Source organism: Rhynchophorus ferrugineus, unplaced genomic scaffold, assembly GCF_030347505.1.
Source record: "Rhynchophorus ferrugineus isolate W39M unplaced genomic scaffold, kcgeb_rfMv2 rfM11, whole genome shotgun sequence".
Classification (NCBI taxonomy): Eukaryota; Metazoa; Arthropoda; class Insecta; order Coleoptera; family Curculionidae; genus Rhynchophorus; species Rhynchophorus ferrugineus.
Window position 1 is genome coordinate 32,886,296 of NW_027472590.1, and position 18,972 is coordinate 32,905,267.

At 37.8% G+C, this 18,972-nt stretch overlaps 1 protein-coding gene and 1 long non-coding RNA gene across 10 annotated transcripts; one reads left to right on the forward strand and one right to left on the reverse strand.

Moving 5' to 3' along the window:
• Positions 1–167: 167 nt before the first annotated feature.
• Ufd4 (Ubiquitin fusion-degradation 4-like) lies at positions 168–18,445 on the reverse strand. Of its 8 annotated transcripts, none has more exons than XM_076417542.1 (24): positions 18,305–18,443; positions 17,940–17,990; positions 15,892–16,107; positions 15,668–15,826; positions 14,917–15,108; positions 14,741–14,864; positions 14,481–14,680; positions 14,141–14,422; positions 12,691–13,287; positions 10,567–10,698; positions 10,019–10,190; positions 9,736–9,966; positions 8,641–8,676; positions 8,002–8,268; positions 7,582–7,913; positions 7,474–7,519; positions 6,585–7,421; positions 6,267–6,533; positions 5,174–6,208; positions 4,445–4,744; positions 3,584–4,196; positions 3,218–3,527; positions 1,794–3,157; positions 168–999 (listed from the first exon to the last, which is right to left on the reverse strand). In XM_076417542.1, exons 3-24 carry the CDS (start codon positions 16,105–16,107, stop codon positions 717–719), a joined length of 7,995 nt encoding a protein of 2,664 aa, XP_076273657.1. In that variant the 5' UTR covers positions 17,940–17,990; positions 18,305–18,443; the 3' UTR covers positions 168–716. The 8 variants fall into 8 exon arrangements, with proteins under 8 accessions (XP_076273657.1, XP_076273655.1, XP_076273656.1 ...); XM_076417540.1 differs by having other exon boundaries at positions 4,445–4,759; XM_076417541.1 differs by lacking the exon at positions 17,940–17,990 and having other exon boundaries at positions 4,445–4,759; positions 18,305–18,445.
• LOC143204762 (uncharacterized) lies at positions 17,654–18,610 on the forward strand. 2 transcript variants are annotated; one of them, XR_013007670.1, is made up of 3 exons: positions 17,654–17,746; positions 17,807–18,009; positions 18,243–18,610. It is a non-coding gene; the product is annotated as an uncharacterized LOC143204762 (long non-coding RNA). The 2 variants fall into 2 exon arrangements; XR_013007671.1 differs by lacking the exons at positions 17,654–17,746; positions 17,807–18,009 and adding an exon at positions 18,034–18,173 and having other exon boundaries at positions 18,243–18,382.
• The last annotated feature ends 362 nt before the right edge of the window (positions 18,611–18,972 follow it).

Here is an 18,972-nt window from a genome sequence, read left to right on the forward strand (position 1 = left end):
CTTCAAGGGATTCTATACTTTTCGCAAAATGTATACTTCTTGATGTAATCTAACACTTTAGAGTAAGAATAACAGCAAGCAAGAAAATTTAAAAAAAAAATAGTTTGGTTTGCCGACTTAGTTGACTTAACAAAATGTATTATTATGTGAAATAAAACTACTAGTGGTATTTTTAAAATCATCTAGTTTTATTAACATCTGATAAACACATATTTTAATATATATATAATAGCTTGAAAAAATTAAAGCGAAATTAAGACTAAACCCTTTACATACCCACCTGTCTAGTTCGCAATACTAGTCAATGAACATGTTATATCTAGTAGTAATAATAATAATAACACTATATTGCAAAAAGTAAATCACATTCATTACATCACTTTTTTTCTTTTTGTTTTTTACTGCTGGCGATCTAAAAGTTCGGTCAAATATTTATACACGCTAGGTTGGCTAAACTGGATAGCTCACTATCTCTCTCTCGCTCTCACTTCTTCCGCACTTAACAGATCTAGTAAAAATGTTGTAGTGTACATAGATTAAATTTATCATCTAAAAAAATTAGCTAATAAATAAATATGACAAAATTCAGTACATCTGCATTATTAAACACTCTAAATTAAAAAAAAACTATATATATTTACAAGAGATACTTGAGCAGATTAGCTGCCCAACAATGATACAATCTTAAGAAAAATAGTTACAAGGAAAAGGTCGCTCTAATTTAAGTGGAATCCTTTTTCTTTAGTGGCCGCCAGCAAGCGTTCTTTAAGGATCTCTTCGGTGGGATAATCAGGTAACTTCAGGTAGTGGACGCAGGTGTTAACCGATGGGTACGAACCTTCGCCAGCGTCCACTTTGCGGACGATGGTCAGGCGGGGATATAGGTTAGCCAGCCCACCGGGTGGCAACGAACTGCATCCGGTGGTGAACTGGAGAAATGCTTTACGTTCTCCCGGGGTCATTTCAACTAGAACGTTGACGAACCTTTGGAAACCCGGACTGTAACATAAAAAAGGTCATTTAGTAACATTATTCCAACATAAGTTTTTTTTATATAAAGCGTCCGCATTACACCTAAGTAATAATGCATTAGGCATAAAGTCATTTCGGGTTGGTTATGTCTTTTCAACGAGAATTTGGTTGGAATCAACATTTTCAAAGCACAATACTTTTGACTGAGTAAACGAATAAAGATACCATTATATTAGAATGTTTACTGCACTGTTGTCTTTTAAACGTGCCATAGTATGGCTTCAATAAGTAAGTATTACTAAAGATACGCGCCTTTGTCATCTATATACTAGACTTTTTGAACAAACGAAAACTAATGGAATTGAATAAGGAAGACGTACGTACAGCTCAAAATAGTATTTTAGAGAAAAAGATTTGGCTCAAATAAAGAAAGGATTCCTAAAGTTACGGCTTGGAAATTCGACGTGCGCTGATTGGAGGACGCGTTTTAGGCGTTAAATTAAAAGTAATTAACTCACTGCATGATTCAATTCATTCAGTTTTCACGAAACAAACATAAAAAATTGAGAAACAAACAGATTTTCATGGTATCCTTTGTAACCATCGCATTAATTTATTGAATTAGAGCACCACATATATGTTGATGGTATTGTACCCCAAAGTTGACGATAATGTTTATAAAAATCTAATATAATTTATATGCGGACGTAAGTCTTTTGCTCAATAAACTCAGAAAAATTGCTAATTTATTATAAAAAAACTAAGTCTAGTGGTGGTATTGTTTGGAATACGACATATTTCCACTTAACAATATAACTAACCTGTCTTTTGTATATCCCAGCTTGGGCTCAGTATAGTTCAGTAAATCCTCTCTGGTCCATTCCGGATTCTGATTTCCGCAAAGCATGACAGCCACCTCGTCGGGGCTGAAGGCGGCCAGCTTCTCCATGGGAAACACTTCACAAAATCCTTTATGGAAAGCTTCCAGTTGTCGGGCGATACCCCGATCCAAGCAAAATGATGTAGTGAGCTCAGCATACTCTTCGATGTTGTCGATAGAAACCTCAATGTCCGCACCGTTCGGTACCAGATTGACGCTCTGATAACCATACACTTCTGAACTGGGTAAATAGGTGAAGCTCAAGGCCAGATCCTCCAAAGAGACAGGTCCGCTTGAATGTTGCAGAGAGAGGTTTTGAATTTGATGAGCTCTAGCTTCGGGGGAAAGGGCATGTTCCTGTAAAATTTTCTGTTTTTGCTTGACGAGGTCGCGAACTTGTTTGAGAAAAGTCGCTCGAACCGGATCGATTTCGTACAGGTCTTCTTCGTTCAATATATTTGTGTACCACGGTTTTTTCTCTTCGATCGCCATTTTGGGTGGGTCAAGCTCCAGTTCTTTCTCGCTCTCCTCGGAAATGTAGCTGGATGTCATCACGTCTTCTTCGTTGGCCTTCTTTGATCCCGAAAGGCCAATGCGTTCGTTGACGGTATTCTGTATTTCACCGTGGCACATCAGTTTCAGGAAACTCTTACTAAGGGGCAAGTCGACTAAACGGTTGTCTTGGAGTACTTTGGCGAGGAACACGCCCAAAAACTTGAAGTATTTCACAGCATTATCACAAATACTAGAATTCTGAGGCAAGGGCGCGGGGAACAGACCGGCAGCTCTTCTCACGTAATAACCGGGAGGCTTCATACCCTCCCCCAAGTCTACAGACTCGTTGCTGAATTCATCATCACAGATCCACATGCCTAGTTCGCGCTTCTGTATTTCGGCAGCGACTAGAGCATAAAATTCGAGAGTCGGTCCCAGGCCGGTGCCTTCTTCGCCAGCGAATTCCACTTCCAAAATAGATTTCCTGCTGGCGTGCACCTTCATCACTTGCACGGCCCACTCTAGAAGATCATCGCTTCTTGGAACTTTCACCCTCTCATGCTTCAGTCTTCCAACTCTAAATTCGTGAGGGTCGTCCCGTCTGGGAGACAGGCCGGGCGTTCGTTGTCTTTCTACGGTGACATCACGCTGAGTCTGTAGCCATACGATACTTCTAGACGCTCCAAAGGCTGTACAATTGAAGTACAACTGTCGGGTTTCGAATGGGAATAAGAATGGGCAAGAATGGTTTAATTCTTCACACCAAGCTGGTAGACTTGAACTAGAAAGCACGAGCGGGTCTTGAATTTGCTAAAATAAACAATAAATAATTATTATGGCAGCACTTCAAACGTAAGATTACTGCTTTACCTGTAGCAATTTATTGGTAATTTTCTTGCTAGAGTATAATTCAGATGCAATTTCCGAATGATCCAATGATTTCAGATCTATAGTTTTTGACTTTGAAGTTGTTATTACAAACAGATGCCTGAGTAATTGTAGGACGTCTTCTACTGTGCAACTAGACACTGAAGGAGTACCCGGAACGGGAGTAGAGGGTGATAATGAATTTCCAGCCACAGAGCTAGCTCCGCTTCGAGAAAACTGACTAGGAATAGGTGTTGCTCGTCCCTCTTCTATGTCGTATGTATAATCTTCTTTAACCTCCTTATAAATGATCCTGAAAATATTGTTATATTACCTTATCGTACATATTTATCGTTTTATCAAACATACATGTAAGTGGGTTCCCATAATCGTCTTAGCTTCTCTTGTTTAGATGGGAAGTCAGCCAGCTGCATCAGTTCTTGTACAGCTCTAAAGATGGTCCAAGAAGGATCGTTCAGTTCGATTTCAACATCATTGATACCGGGCATATTGGGGCCCTTCAGGATCAATTGTAGCTTAGGCTGCGGCATAAGATCGTGATCAGACGTAGTAGGTACATCTTCTTGCCCGGGTGCTGGTATTTCGAGATCGCTTGTCTGATTAATATTGGTCCTTCCGGGCCTTGGATCGAAAGCAGGAATCAAGGCGCTAAACTGACGTTTCAAAACGTACTCGTCATCCCACGACCGTCTCTTGGTGTTCTGTAACGGATCAAATCCTTCTTCTTCCATGAAGCTAAGCAGATTACGAGAAACCATCACTTCATCGTAATCTGCGTCATCTTCGTTCTCGTCGTCATTGTCGTCTTCGTTCTCCCCCATTTCTTCATCATCATCTAATTCGGCTAACAGATTTGGTGCTCGACACGATTCCAAAAAGTCTTCCAATGATACCTGTTCGCTATCACTGCTCGTCGATGTTAAACTCATGGTCAGTGCTTGACTAAGTCCTTGTACAGCTCCTAAATGTACAGACAAATGCATTAATTTTTGTTGGAGAACCAATTATTTAGCTTGCCGAACATCGAACAGAAATAGCTCCAAAGAAATACAGATACCAGAGCAAACATATTCAAACAGATACTCATTGTTTCCCAAAATATTGATGATTCTATATCATTACAGAAGCAATTTAAGAGACATGAAACATTGTTCCTTTATTTCAATTAATTAGTTTGATACTAATGTATACAAATATATAAAAAATTACCTGCAGCTGTGGATATTCCTACTTGGGCATTGCCAGCATTGTTACTTGAAGACAAACTGGGATAGCTTTGCGCTGTGCTCAGCAAGCCGCTAGGAAAATTGCTGGACAATGCCATTCGGACCAGACTGGAGACAGAACTCGGAGCTCTGGGGAACAATGAGTTGCTGTTCTGGTTGTTTTGGGCGTTGGTGTTGGCAACCTGAGCATTGTTCGATGAGGCGTTCAAGGCTGAATTGGGAGCGGCTGTTGACGAGCCAGACTGTCTCCTGCGTGCTAAGGCTGCAAATGTCTCTAACAATCCTGCGAAGTTCAGTACTATAATTTAGTTGGTATGGCTGAGCATTGAACGGGAAAAGGTTCTTTTGTGAATAACCATTGTTTGAAAGAAAAATAAGTATTTTAATATTGTTATGTAAAATAGATTGCTTCATTCATTACAAATTGGTTAGAAGTTTTGGGTATATTAAAAATATTGTTTTTAAATATAATACCAAATATCATGTAGCTCGCCCAACAATACAATTTCAAAGACAGAATGTGATTCTATCTTGCATTGGTAGAGTTGTAGAGAGACTGTTCTGGCTGTCATTAAATCGGTAAGGATTGATATCAAGCAAGCATGATCAATGAAGTTTAAATGTTTTACTGTTATTGTTAGTAACTTAATACAAACCAAAAAGATACAACTGTTAGGAAAAAATAAGGGTTCTTTCAATGATTCAAAAATACCTGCTGTTGTTGTGGTTTCTATTTGACTGTTAGCTTCGGTGCTAGTTAAATTGGGGACGCTGACACTCATGGGATTGGTGACAACTATGGAACTGTTCTTTGCGTTATTCGAATTGTTAACGGCTTCGTCATTATCGCTACTGACAAACGGATCCTTGCTGCTACTACCCTCTCCGCCGTCTTCCTTCCTTCTCGCCACCTTAACATCGTCTGCCTCGGAATTGGAGGATACCGAGATCCGAACAGTGTTACCCGTCAGACTCGACAAGTTATTGATGGTGTGGTTTGACTGTATATTCAGTGCGGATTGCAGGAGTTCGGCCGAAAGGAAATTGTTTGTGTTATTCCTCAACATATCAGAACCTTCGCGTATTTTATCTAAAGCCTCGACGGCTTCAACGAAGCTCTGCGCCGCGGCTGCGCTGACATTACTTATTCTGGTCATTCTGTTAGACTTGGCGTTGGATGGTTTCGGAACGTCGGGCGTTTCGTCGCTACTCTGTCTCTTGGTCGATGTCGGTTTGGCTTCTGAGAGCGTTAAACTCTCCACGATTGTGGCCAAATCGCTGCTGTTGTTAATCGTGGACAGGTCGGGATGAGGATCTCTTAGTGGGTGTACGACTACGGATAATTCGCTGTCAGTGCTGGCAGCTTGAGACTCGGAAGTAACGGCTACCAAAGCTTCATTCCTCGCAACAGATAATACACTTTCTGCGATTGTTTCGGCAGCCTGTTTGGCGGCTAAATTATCAGCTGATGCGGCCTGTTCGGTAGAAGCAACGGACGATTTAACATCGGTTGCTTCTGGCAGACTTGGAGTAGAACTACTTTTCCTGCTGGTTAGGACGCTCTGTTTGTCGTCTTTTGACTTGTGCTTGCTGGTTGATGTGGATTTTGATGACGCGGTCTCTACGTCATAGCTTGGGGACAATTTTAAGTCGAACTTGCCTTCAGCGCCCATACGATAAGAATTCGAACCTCCGTGATCCCAAGTAACATCTATCCAACCTGAGTGAAGTTCTCCAGTGACAGTACCTAAAAAAATGACGGTAGCGTAAAATACAAATAGATTATATAACCGCATCATAAGCACCTTCACTAGGAGGATTTCCATCCTGATCTCTCCACTTCCAATCAACGCCCCTAACTACTCTAGCGCCAACAGTCATATACTTGAGTAACTGTGTTTTCACTAATCTACGCTGCTTCCTCAGCTGAGCTTCTTGCTCTTTGTGTGCTTTGCCCATATCATCACACACTCCGGTTACTTGTCCATATATTTCAAATCCCGACAGGCTTAAGTAGTGCGTTTGGCCAGAGGCATTCTTCCCTGCTTGTTGTATACGAACATTTCTCCAACCTGTGTGAAAATAAACGTAAGTGATATACCCAGATATGTCAAATAAAGTACCTTGAGTTTCGTCTGAGGGAACTTCTATGGGCCACGTGGCAGTTGAGCCTGGTTCATTCAAGGATGTGTCGTGTGTATGCGTGCTTAAAGTAGTCCATATAACGCCATCCTTAGACATCTGGAAGTTCCAGTTTCTTAAAGCGGACCGACCATATCCTCTAGCGTGTCGCAGGGTATAAGCTGTGGGGATGATGAACAAACCGAGGTCTATACTAAACCAGGCCTTTTTATCATCGTTTGTATGACAGTTCAACGCTGAATTATCACGGGATAAGATATCCTCCAATCGACCGTAGGGTAAATTTCGCCCGTCCGAACTAGTGACATTTACAAGTCCATATTGCGCGGGATTGACCCACTCCCCGCTGGTTTTCCCGTTGGAACCGATAAAATAGATAACACCATTTTCATCAAAGTCATGGCTATGCTTAAAAATCTGATATTTCGGATCTTTCAACTTTCTCAAAAACTGATATGTTGGTCTCTCAAAGTCATACCACTGTTTCGCCACCATCTTAAGCAAGTACCGTTCTAATTGCGCCACCGTAGCCAGCGGCTCCATTTTTAAACCTCTTCCTGTCCTATCAATGAGAGCGCTATCGCTCGGGGCTTTCTCCAAACGGAATCTCAACCTTCTGGTCAGTACTTGTAAACCATAGCCCGATCCCGGAGTATCATAGAGGTAGACGGGTAATTTTTCTATGCTTTCCAAGACCGCAATCAATTTCTGGATGAGGATGGTCATTGAATTGCTTTCTTCAGTTTTGCATTTGAAACTCTCCTTGAATACTTGAATTCTTTGTTTCTGGTATTTACTGATTTTACTGGACTTGAGTCCTATTATGCATTTGAAATTAGATTCTGGAGGTGTACATTTTATATCACTTACCTTGTTCCCAATAACTCGTTGATAAGAGGTTTAACAAAGCTTGAACCTAAAAAAAATAGAAACAAATATCATCAATAAAACTATTTCAAATAGAAATATTTTACGAACCAATCCAGAACTGTGTAGCTCATAAGCACTGACAACTCCGTCTTCCTTTAATATTTGCGTCAGGTCGTCCAAAGCTTTCAGTAGGATTTCCTTCCAAGAATTACCACCTTCTCTGTTGTTGCCATAAGAATACTGTTTTTGACAAGCGCGCTCGATTTGCGCAACGATATTTCCCAACTTAGCCACCACGCCTCTAGGTTGGGCCTGAGCTGCTCTGAAATACTGCTCGTAGATCTGATGAGCCAGATATTTAACTTTCATTTTGGTGGCTTCGGTTTTGGAACGCATTCTCTTGCCTCGCTTCACTGACCATCCAACAGTAAATTCAGATCCTGAAAATATTGCAGTTTTATAATGAAATTTTATCAAATTACAAACAACCAATGTCCCGAAGCAAACTATTGTGCATTAGTTGCTCACCTAAACTCGTTTCTGCGATGAACGAATGTTTGGTGCCCCTGTTCGATTCGAAAATAAATCCGGGTAGATCGTCGCGCAAAATAGTCGTCTGCTGTTGCCCGTCCGAGTTATGAATGTGGATCTCCGCTTCTTTCTTCGACGTGAGAGACCAGTTCCCTACCACCAATCTGGTGTGACCAGGCTTCGATAATATGGGAATAGACATGTGCGTTACGCGAACAGCTGCCCTAGCTCTGAGCAGTTTCTCCAAAAACTCTCCTCTATTTTCTGAAGGTATAAGAGAAACATATAAAACTGAATATCAAACGAAATCCACTGTCGATATTATTATGTGAGGCGCATTGTTATCGCTACATCATCAATAAAGAGTTAGGAGACACTTCCATATGTTTTCGAGATTGTATTAACAGAATCAATCAATAAACATTGAGAAATGTCTCAAAAAATATGCATGCCTCATAAGCAAATCAATCAATAATTACATCAACTTGTGATAAAGTGAACAGTTAGTAAGTAAAAGCCGAGCAAACAATAGAGAACATAAAATCGGAAAATAGAATGATTAGTGACTAGGTAACTGATGAAGTAACTGAAATGAAATTCAAAATGAGGAGAAAATAAAATCTAAGCGACACTTACCTTCAGTGGTGAGGGAATCGGATGTGCGTCCTTTGCCTATACCAAACAAAAATTAACATCACTTTGGTTACATCACACAAGGAAAAAAAAATTACTTAATTCATATATCGACATTAGTGATGGAGAATACAAAACATAGGTTTTGATGTTAGTAACCATAAGTGTACAGATACATATATCAATCTAGTTATTGTACAGTACAGTACATTAAAGTTTTTTCTGGATATGCTTATTGAATGAATGATTTATTGCTGCTTGTCTACTCTGCAATATTGCAAGCGTCCATTTTATGATTGAACATTAACCTAAATTCAAGTGAATTGCCCAGAATGATTTTTAGTGGTTCGACAAGAAAGTAGTTTATTTTTTATTGCTTGGAAAATGATTTTTTTCTATAGGATAATTGGAAGTATATTAAAATCAACAGCCCCTTTACAGTCACTTGCTTTTCTTTTAGTGGGTTTGGTCTATCAGAATAATGTTTTCACTCAGATCTTCTAACGAGTCTCCGCAATGTTTATTTTGATTATACAAGAACGTTTTTTTAATGTTTCACGTTACAATTCAAACTGGAGAACCTACTAGGAAAAATATAGTTAAGAAAAAATGTTAAAAACGTGATAATACTTGCTCGTTGATTAAGAATAAATGTTCCGAAAGTATATTCAAATGTAAATGAAAATTAAAATAGTCTGGGCAATACAACTTGAATGAATAAAATCAGGTACATATATTTTTATTCATGGGCGAATGAACAAATACGAAACTTACCACATCTACGCTTGTTATAACGTTTATGTATAAATATTTCGAAAAGTTCTTCGTTTAATGACGCTAGCCCCAAAAAATAAACAAATCAACAAAAAAAAACGGAACAAGTACAGACCGATGGGTTGTTAAAGAAGCATCATTTCATCATACAAAAAATAAAGAAAAGCAAGCACACAGAAGCCAGGGGGAATATCGACGAGAGGGGAAGTGGGGAGCGCATGCAGAATCGCTCATGTGGCTTCCTAAGGTACCATTCTTCGGTCGTTAATTAAATATAATGGATATGTACTAAAAATGAGTGTTTATTGTCTGTTAAGCAAATACCTGAGGTGTCAGCTCCACCTTCTGGTGAACCGCTTGAGTACATTGTAGCCAGTTTACCATCGAGAATGAATCGGAACCAACCATTGGAACCGTTTGATAGTTCTAGAGCAGCCGCGTCACTCCATAAATACAAACAGTCGCGGCCTCTGCATATCGACCAGTCGCGCCAATGATACGCCCTACTAGGCAAAATCTCTTTGGCGTCTTCCAGTTGTTGTTGCTCTACGGGTTCTGCAACATTCACAATATTCAACTCAAATTTAATTTAATTTCATACACTTACCTTCTCTAGAGGTCTCGCCGTCTTCGTTGTCCTGCGGTTCTGGTGGTGCAGCCAGGGCTTGCACCTTACTGAATATGCCCAGTCTGGCGAAGTGGTCCAGGAATATTTTTTGTGCTTTAGTCATCAAATCCTGAATGATCGCCAGCACTACCGAATGTCCCTCTTCATCCTCCTACAAAAAAAAAAACAGTCACCGATAGCATAAATTTTCTCGACGCGTTACATAGGTCAACGAACGACAACGCAAACTCGGACGGGACGTCGTTACGGGTGGGCGGGATGCAAGGGGTCGTCAATGAAGGGGTAAAAACACTGAACAACAACAAGAACAACGAAAAATAGGACTAAAATGCTGCCATTCCTTAAGTCATTCATAATAACAGATTAGTGCATCGTCCCACTATTCGGGGGGCAATAGAAAATCGTTATCACTCAGTAGACTTAACCCTTCAGCAAACAATGCGACAAAAGCGGCGTGTTTTGGCAAAAAATAAATAAATAAAATTAAACGACTAAAAAAATAAAAATCAACGAAAATAAAAACTGACCAGAGAGGCATAGGGGATGACCGACCGACGGTCATGGAGGTATGCACGCATGGTTCGAACAAATAAGCTGAGTGGTGTTGAAGACATAGTAGGGGCGCTGCGAGAGGTGCTGGACGGCCAGCAATAGCTTATCTGTAACGATAATATGTAGTGTTTTTTTTAGAAGAAATGAAAACTTTGTAACTGTGATAATTTTATGTTTACTGTTGCTTTCATTGAACTTTCCAAATTTAATTGCGTTTATTGTTGTTTATATATTATCATTATATAGTTGGAATTAAAACATCCTCAGCAAAATATTAGCACTAGGGCATTCAATAAATTTGCGAAAAAACATCTATTAGTCAACAGTAGAACTAAATAGTCGACGTCATTTGAATAAGGAGCAGTATGAACACACATCTTCGACTCTGAAGCGAGCTCGTCGATTACCTCTAAAACTGCAAAACGATAGTCAGATTATTATTGTATTATTTAGGATGGATATTATTTATATTATTTAGCAGAATATCACGAGCAAGATCATACTTAGGGAAAAAACAAATTATTTTCCTGTTCACACTGTTCAAAAAACCATCATCCAAATCGGTGAACTAGTACAGCTCACAAATTATTAAATTATTATAAGCATAATAAACAGAAATATGTGTATTAAAACGATATATGAAAAGCAGAATCTCCCAGAAATTTTCGAATTTTGATCACCACAGAAAACAAAATCTTAATAAATTACTTGGTTGAATAAATTTACTGACGACGTAATATAGAACATTAATAAAGACGTAGACTTCAACGAACTATTCAACAGCAACGAGTTACTTTACATAGTAAATAATGTTCTATACAGCTTAAATGAAATATTTGCAACCCCTCCGTGTTAAAAGTATTAAATTATATTTCAAATTTAGACCCATATCCGTTTGGTCCGAGGAACTGACACTATTTTTTACGATAAAATTTTTTACGATAAACATCGCTATAACACGATTGTCAAACTGCAATTATTCAGAATAGAAATAATTTTCATAATGTTCATTTTCGGATAATCGGCCTCTGGCATTAGGAAGGAATAATGTAAAAATGAGATTTAACAGTGATCTCGATGTTTTCTTTTGAAAGATTAAATTATCGCCAATGCTTTTTGAGATCAGAAAATACTCGTTACCAAAATCTAGTGGGTAACGAAAATATCATAGAAGAGCTAAGAATGCTAAAGATTTATAAATTCTGATAATTTCTTACTTTCAAAAACTATTTATTGAAAAAATTGGTATATAATAAATCAAAGGTTTTTCACGCGTGTCAGGCAAGCCGCGCTACGTCAATCTGAAACTTCTCTCTTTTTGCTTGGACGTTGAAACAGTTCGAAATGCCATTTTAAGTTAATTATTATGGATTCCATTGCATATAAATGCCTGGAAACTTTTTTGAAAGTTTAGCTGGGCTTTTGTTCAATAGATATACAATGAATAACTTAATATTAAATGGAAAATCATGGTAATTAACAGTTAAGTTCTTTACGATGTTACTTCATATTTTCATTAATGGCTATCGTTGATTAAAACACACGTAAGCATCCAATACAAAACCTAGCCAATGATGGCGTGGCAATTATAATTATTTGGTTACTGACGTTTGTTCAGTGAGAAATTTCACAAATTATACTGGAATTGAGTGATAATTAATAATTAACTAGGTTTTTCTGTCCTCAATAATTGCGATCTGACTCTCCTAACACACTAAAATTAAATATATCCTCCTAGCCATTAAAATTATATCAATCTATATTTATATTGTGTCAAATTCATGTAAATGTATCGTGAATCGAACAACAGCATTTTAGTCAAAAAAATGCTATAACATACTCGGTCCTGTACGCAGTTTTAATAGGAAATCTAATTTAACGTCAACAACAAAAAATATATATGTATGTAACGAAATAAAGGAAAGCTTCAGCCGTATTGTGAAAGCCAAAAAAAAATCGTTCCACACAAAAGCATTCGATTTCTGAACGAAAAATAGAAACGCTAAACTACTATAAAATAATCGTGTCTGGCTACAACGACGAAGGCGATACAGGATTGATACGTTATCGATTCAATAGAGCAGAAAAAACGAACTAACCTCGTTGTCTAACACGGTGGCGATAACTTCCACCAGCTGAGTGCCGAAGTTTGGGGTGATCTCCCAGGCGCACAGTTCCTCTAACAGATTGGGTTGGATGTAGTGGATCATCTTCTTGATGAGACCTAAGCTGGCCTTGCGTACGCTTGCTAACATGGTGGACTGAAATGTGGTGCAAAACACAGGCAACAGCCTTTGCAGGTATACAGGAGCCATCTCGGGGTCGCCTTTGGGTTCTATGTTGTCCTCCGTGTCCGATTCTGACTTTCTCCCGCGGTCTTTCTCCATAGAAACCATGAATTCTCCAGGCGACTGCAAAATGGCCGCCACTTCGCGATGGCCCTCGTCCGCACGTTCTCTCGCTTTATCCAGGGGCGTTTTACCATCTTCGTCTCGTAAATCTGGGTTGGCGCCGTGCCTGAGTAGCACCTTGGCGATAGTAGGTCGACCGAAACAAGCGGCATAATGAAGTGATGACGATCGTTGACCTTTATTGACGTCCGCTCCCTTTTCGCATAAGTACTCGACCATTTCCTGAGTGCCGAAAGCTGATGCCCAGTTCAGTAAAGTTTGTCCGACATCATCAGTAAAATTAACCTAAACCAAAAATTACAATTAATACATGAAACATCGTAAGTTTATTTAAAGTAACTTTTGATCCATGATAATACAATATTTGGGTGTTGGATATCTCAATTTTCTGTTATTCTCTCTTATAGAAAATATACAAAGATAGCAAATAATATGTGGGTGGGAAAATGAGGTAAAACTTCCCATTCGACGCTTTCTATTAATTAACGTGATGTGGCGAGAGCTTTATTATGAAGCAGCTAAAAGTATTTTCAGTTTGCTATAGATGTGACGGTAAATAAAATTCGTGGAAACAAACAGATTCTACACAAAATATGGTCTACTGGCAAAAATAAATAGATGAAAAAACTTGTTGAATTTGTTCAAAATAAACATGAAATGAAAATAGGAGCAATACAAGGATGTGGAGAAAGGTGTAAAAAATTGAAGAGCTGGACAGAGATGGTCACTTTAATGGAACTAGAAAGCTTCTTTAAAAGTGGTAAAAACCCTCCATTAACCCATTCACCATAGCACATTGCTATAACATTTTGTATTAACTTTACATCCTTCTTGTTTTGTAAATAAATGGAGGTCACCATAAACTTGTGAGTAAAGACTTAAATACAAAAAATCAAAGTTGAAGGTACCATATACCATGATCTTACTTAGTAGCAACGATTTTTAGTAAATTTATGGTTAACTAGATCAATTTAGTCACATCATATTTGAGACATCTATATGCAACATATGAAAGACAAAAATTGTTCAAATTCACAATAAATCAATCTTTCATGGAAGTTTGTAGAGATGTTAGAGATGTACTTCCGCCAAATACAATTAAAAAAACATGGACCCTACAACTTCATGTCAGACTCACTTCGACTCCGCCGCTCTCAATCGCTTCAATCAGCGCGTCCGTGTCCTTGGACCTTATACAGTCGATCAACTGCCTGTGTGATTTCTCGGCGGCGGAATCCATACGTCGGATACGAGGCATCAGCTGACCGGAAGAACAAGAGCCGGGTTTTCCCAAAGCCCGACGTCCCTCGAAGAGCAGGACCAGCAGCAAATCTACCAGACGCATGGAATCCAGCGCGCACCTCTCGTCACCCTTCAGAGATTTCTCGATCGCGTCCAGTAATTCAGAGCGTAGGAGATCCTAAGGATAGCTATGTTTAAACATTGTTCTTTCGAAAAAAAGCTTGATAGTCACTTACGTGTGTGATAGTAGGGGAGCCCCGGCATAGTGTGGACAGGAGACTGATAATGGTTGAAACTGAAGCTGTGGACTTGGAATCGGGTACTGCAGCGGCTGCATTGCCCGCTGCTGTGGATTTTCCTGGGGTGTTCTGAGTGCCACTGGCACTGGCTGGCCCAGCAGCGCTTGATAGCCTGCTGAGTAGTTCATTTACTAGACCTACAAAGAACGGGCAAAATAGTATATTTGAAAATATAGTAGGGCGTTTTTATTCAATACCATGTTGGGCCAATGGAGCTGGATCAACGCCCCTTCGGGTAAAACGATCAGCGACGGATGCGAAACATCTCAAAGCGCCGTCGGCCACGTGGGGATCATCATGTTGGAGTAATGAGCTCAAGGCCTGCGATTCAAGGTTCTTATCATGAAACATAACACGGAAAATGGTATCTTACTTGGACACATCCGGGTAATTGAACATCTGCTGGCTCCATTTTAGTACACAACCGAGAGACCACGGCCATAGCTGAATGTAAGGTATCTTTATGTACTGATTGTCCATTATCACGGATAAACGGCAATATACAACTCAAACCGCCTGCATCGAAGACTGCGCCTGCTTCTCTAGTACAGATCAATTCTAAAACCTACAAATGACAAAAATATTTGAATTCACGGGGAGATAAACTATTAATAGTTTTTTATATTGTACGTATTATGTTCAAAAATCAATTCTTATCATTCCGTCGCATTAACAGGCTTTATTAAGAGAAAATGGTACAAGTTACTGCTTTCCTTTATATATATATATATATATATATATATATATACGACAACATATCGGGACCGTGTAGATAAAACGATATTGCGCTGTGAAAAAACGCGCTTCACAATGAATAAATGTAAATAAAAAAGCGCGTTGAGTATGCCTTTGCAAACTTCCTATTAAAATTGCATTAGTAAAGAGCTAATTCCGTTTTAGCACCTCATGGTATACCACTTGGTAGATTTAAGAGATCGAAATATAGATCCACCCTAGGTGTACAATTTCCCAAAGGGCTTTGCCAACTCAATCATATTTTTTCCCTTTTTTTAAACTAAGCTATAATTTCGTGAGGACATCTCAAATTGCTCGTGTTATGGCTACTTGGTCATAATCGACACAACTGATAATTGAACAACGCTACTATCAAAAATATACTATACCTTGACGCACTGCTCAGCCAAATCTTTGCTGGTCCTACTGGACAACTCTACCACGACCAGTCGATTGCAAATGGCCTTGATAGCTCCATCAATAGCTACGATGCGTCTAGTGCATTCGGCTGATACATCTAAGTAATAAGTAATAGCACGAGCCGTGACCTGAAAACCACACGGAGTTTTTGAGACGAGAACCACGAAAAACGAGCAACGAAAGGGGGTCATACTTCTAAGACATTTTCCGGGGCTTGTTCATCCAAAAATATACGGCAAAGTGCTGGTAAGAATGTTCGAGGTGGGCAGCTTTCGAAACATCGGTCTACATTGTCGGACATGAGCAGCAACATGCACAGTTGCTCAAGAGCAATTAGCTGCATGTCGCGCTCATCTCCTAATCCGCTATTTAACCATTCCAGAAGGGTTTCTGGATCGGGGTCCGCCATCTAGGAATTTAGAGAAAATAGCATCAAGGCATCGTATGCTATTAGCATTTTCACTTAAATACATTTAAAAAATAGGGTATTAAATTAAATCTGAATCGCCGAAGTAATTGTAGAGATAACACTTGACATGATAATTAATATTTACGATGTATCAATACGTACAAAAAATCTATCTCTATTAAATATAAACAAACCTTATTATAAAATATTTTTAGGAATTACATGGATATTGTAAAATCTAACAAAGCTAAATGAGATGAAAGAGTTAAATACATATGACCTTCGCGATTACGGGTGTGTATTAGTGGAATGCCATTACAGGTTATTGGCGGTTGGGACAAAAGCTACCGATCAATTTGATAAAAGTTATCTTCATACGGAATAAATGTTTATGTTGATAAATAAAGTAAATACACTTTTACATACATGTATCATACGAGATATTCGCATACAACCTATTTAGTTAATTTTAAAAGGAAAGTATTTTACAATATTTTGGGCATATTCTTAATAAGCCGTACAACTACATTTCATTATCATTTACTAAAATTAGCTAGAATCACATATTAGGTAATTTAGCTTGAATTATAAATATATAAAACAAAGAGAAAGTTTAAGAAGAAACTTTATGTTAAAAAATTAGTAATGTTTGCTTCTAATTAATTATTTCCGACTATTGAACAAATCAGACTTCAAAAAAGCATACCGTTGATATACCCGGTAAAAATATATGTTGGTTCAAACAACAGTTGGCAGATAAATAGGAATATTCTCAAGTCTTTTAGCCTGTCATATCACACATACATACATTGTGTAAATTTTAAAATTGAATGGTAATTAAGTCTCGCCAACAAATATATATCAGCCTAAGAGAAAGTCGAATAAGTAACGTCATGATATAAAAGCGCTGTTTGGATTTTTTAAGTATACATAGAATTATAAATTATATTATAAATGTGTTCGATGAAGATGTGTCATACAGCTGATAACAAATATATGAAAATAAAGAAAATATTGACAATATTGATGGCATACTTTTTGTATTTCAACAACTATAATAATATAGGAATGATACCAATGATTTGTTTCAAATAATAAAAATATGTTGATTCCCTTATATCAGTTAAAACTTAAGCATTAAAATGACCAATGCTACCTACTATCAAGTATTGTACATAAATATAAAGAAATTTGTGCATAAAAAAACAAATAGAAAAAAAAGGACATTATAAACATTATTGTAAAAAGAAGCAATCAACAACATCTTTCTGTTCAATAGCAGTTTTAATTATTCTTATATATGTAATAGCTTTTCGGGAACAACCTTGTAAAACAAATATATTTGAACCATTGTGTACAATCCTTTAATGGCATTAACAATGACATGGAATTACCTTATACGAAATAAATTTTCCTACAATGGTTATAGGAGAAACTGAAATGGTTTATGAAAATCCTGCCAGATTATACAATACGAGTAATTAACGCCAATGTTTTTTGGCAAGAAACGCGAAAACACTCTTCCTTTATTTATAATGGGGGGTCATTGTATTGTCTAAATAAATGTTTTAAAAAACTGCTTCGCACCTGTCTAAGTGCATCATTGTTAAAGCGGAAACAAGCTACTTATCGCACAATCGTGAGAATCGAGACTTTCTGGCAAATTCTATGATTTCAAAGGCATCGTTTTTTTTTGTAGTTTCGTGTTAAAACATACGGCGATCCAAATTTGATTATAATCCTGCGCAGCATAAACAAATAACCACAACACATGGTAAGCCTACGGTACTGCCCGATGTTACCATTATAAATTATCAAATGCATATGCTTACCTTTAATCGATGTGTGGCCCTCGAGTATCTTCTCAACGAGCCAAGAACGTCCTGCAAGGAATTTTTAAGTGTAAGTCCAACCGAAAGCACACGAGATCATAAAGCATAAAATCGCGACCATTCGAACCTACCATAACACACAAATACCCGAAATCGATAATAACGGTGTTTTTCCTACCACTCCTATTTTACAATGTAAAATACGCAAAAAACTAATCGAAGAAGTCAATACAGGTTGAGAGATAAGTTATCAATGTTTGGTAGTAATGACATTCTTGGGGTGACAAAGAATTTATATTTTAGACATAAATCACGAGAAAACTGATGAAAGAACAGACACCAGTATGTGTAATAGGGTACATTACCTGGACAAATCCGTTTCACATATCAAAACATTACGACGCCATTAACACGCAGAAAAATATGGAATTTTGGAATCGATGGAGAATTTTTCTATTGGATAATCTATTTATTTCACACATTCACCTACGCAAAGATTACTTGCAAAATGTCAACTATCTTTGTGACTGCAGCGACATCTGTCGAGGTCGACGCGATGAATTCTTCTTTTTTTTCGGGCTATTATCCGTGAAACATTCATATAAATTAGGAATGCCCAAATATTTAGATATTTTTTGAAAAACTTTTTAATAATAAAATTTTAATAAACCTTTTAATTATTTCGAATACACCTTCAAAATTGGTATTTAATATTAAATGTTTATTTAAAATATGGCTTTTAAAATGTTCATAGAATATCGATATCATTTAAAACCGATATCAATATTTTTATTTTTTCTTAAAATATGAGTATATCTTTTGCAAAATATCGATATTTTTCTTGGCAGAATAGGAAGCGAAGTACATTTTATTCATAGAGTATCTATGATTTTATTCTATCAAATACATGTATGAATATTTTCTAAAAAGCTGATCCTTTGAACAGAAATCATATAATTTTACAAAACAGGTTTAAAAAAGTTGTGCCAACTCAAGTAATGAAAAGTACTAACGTTAAGATATTTAAAATAAT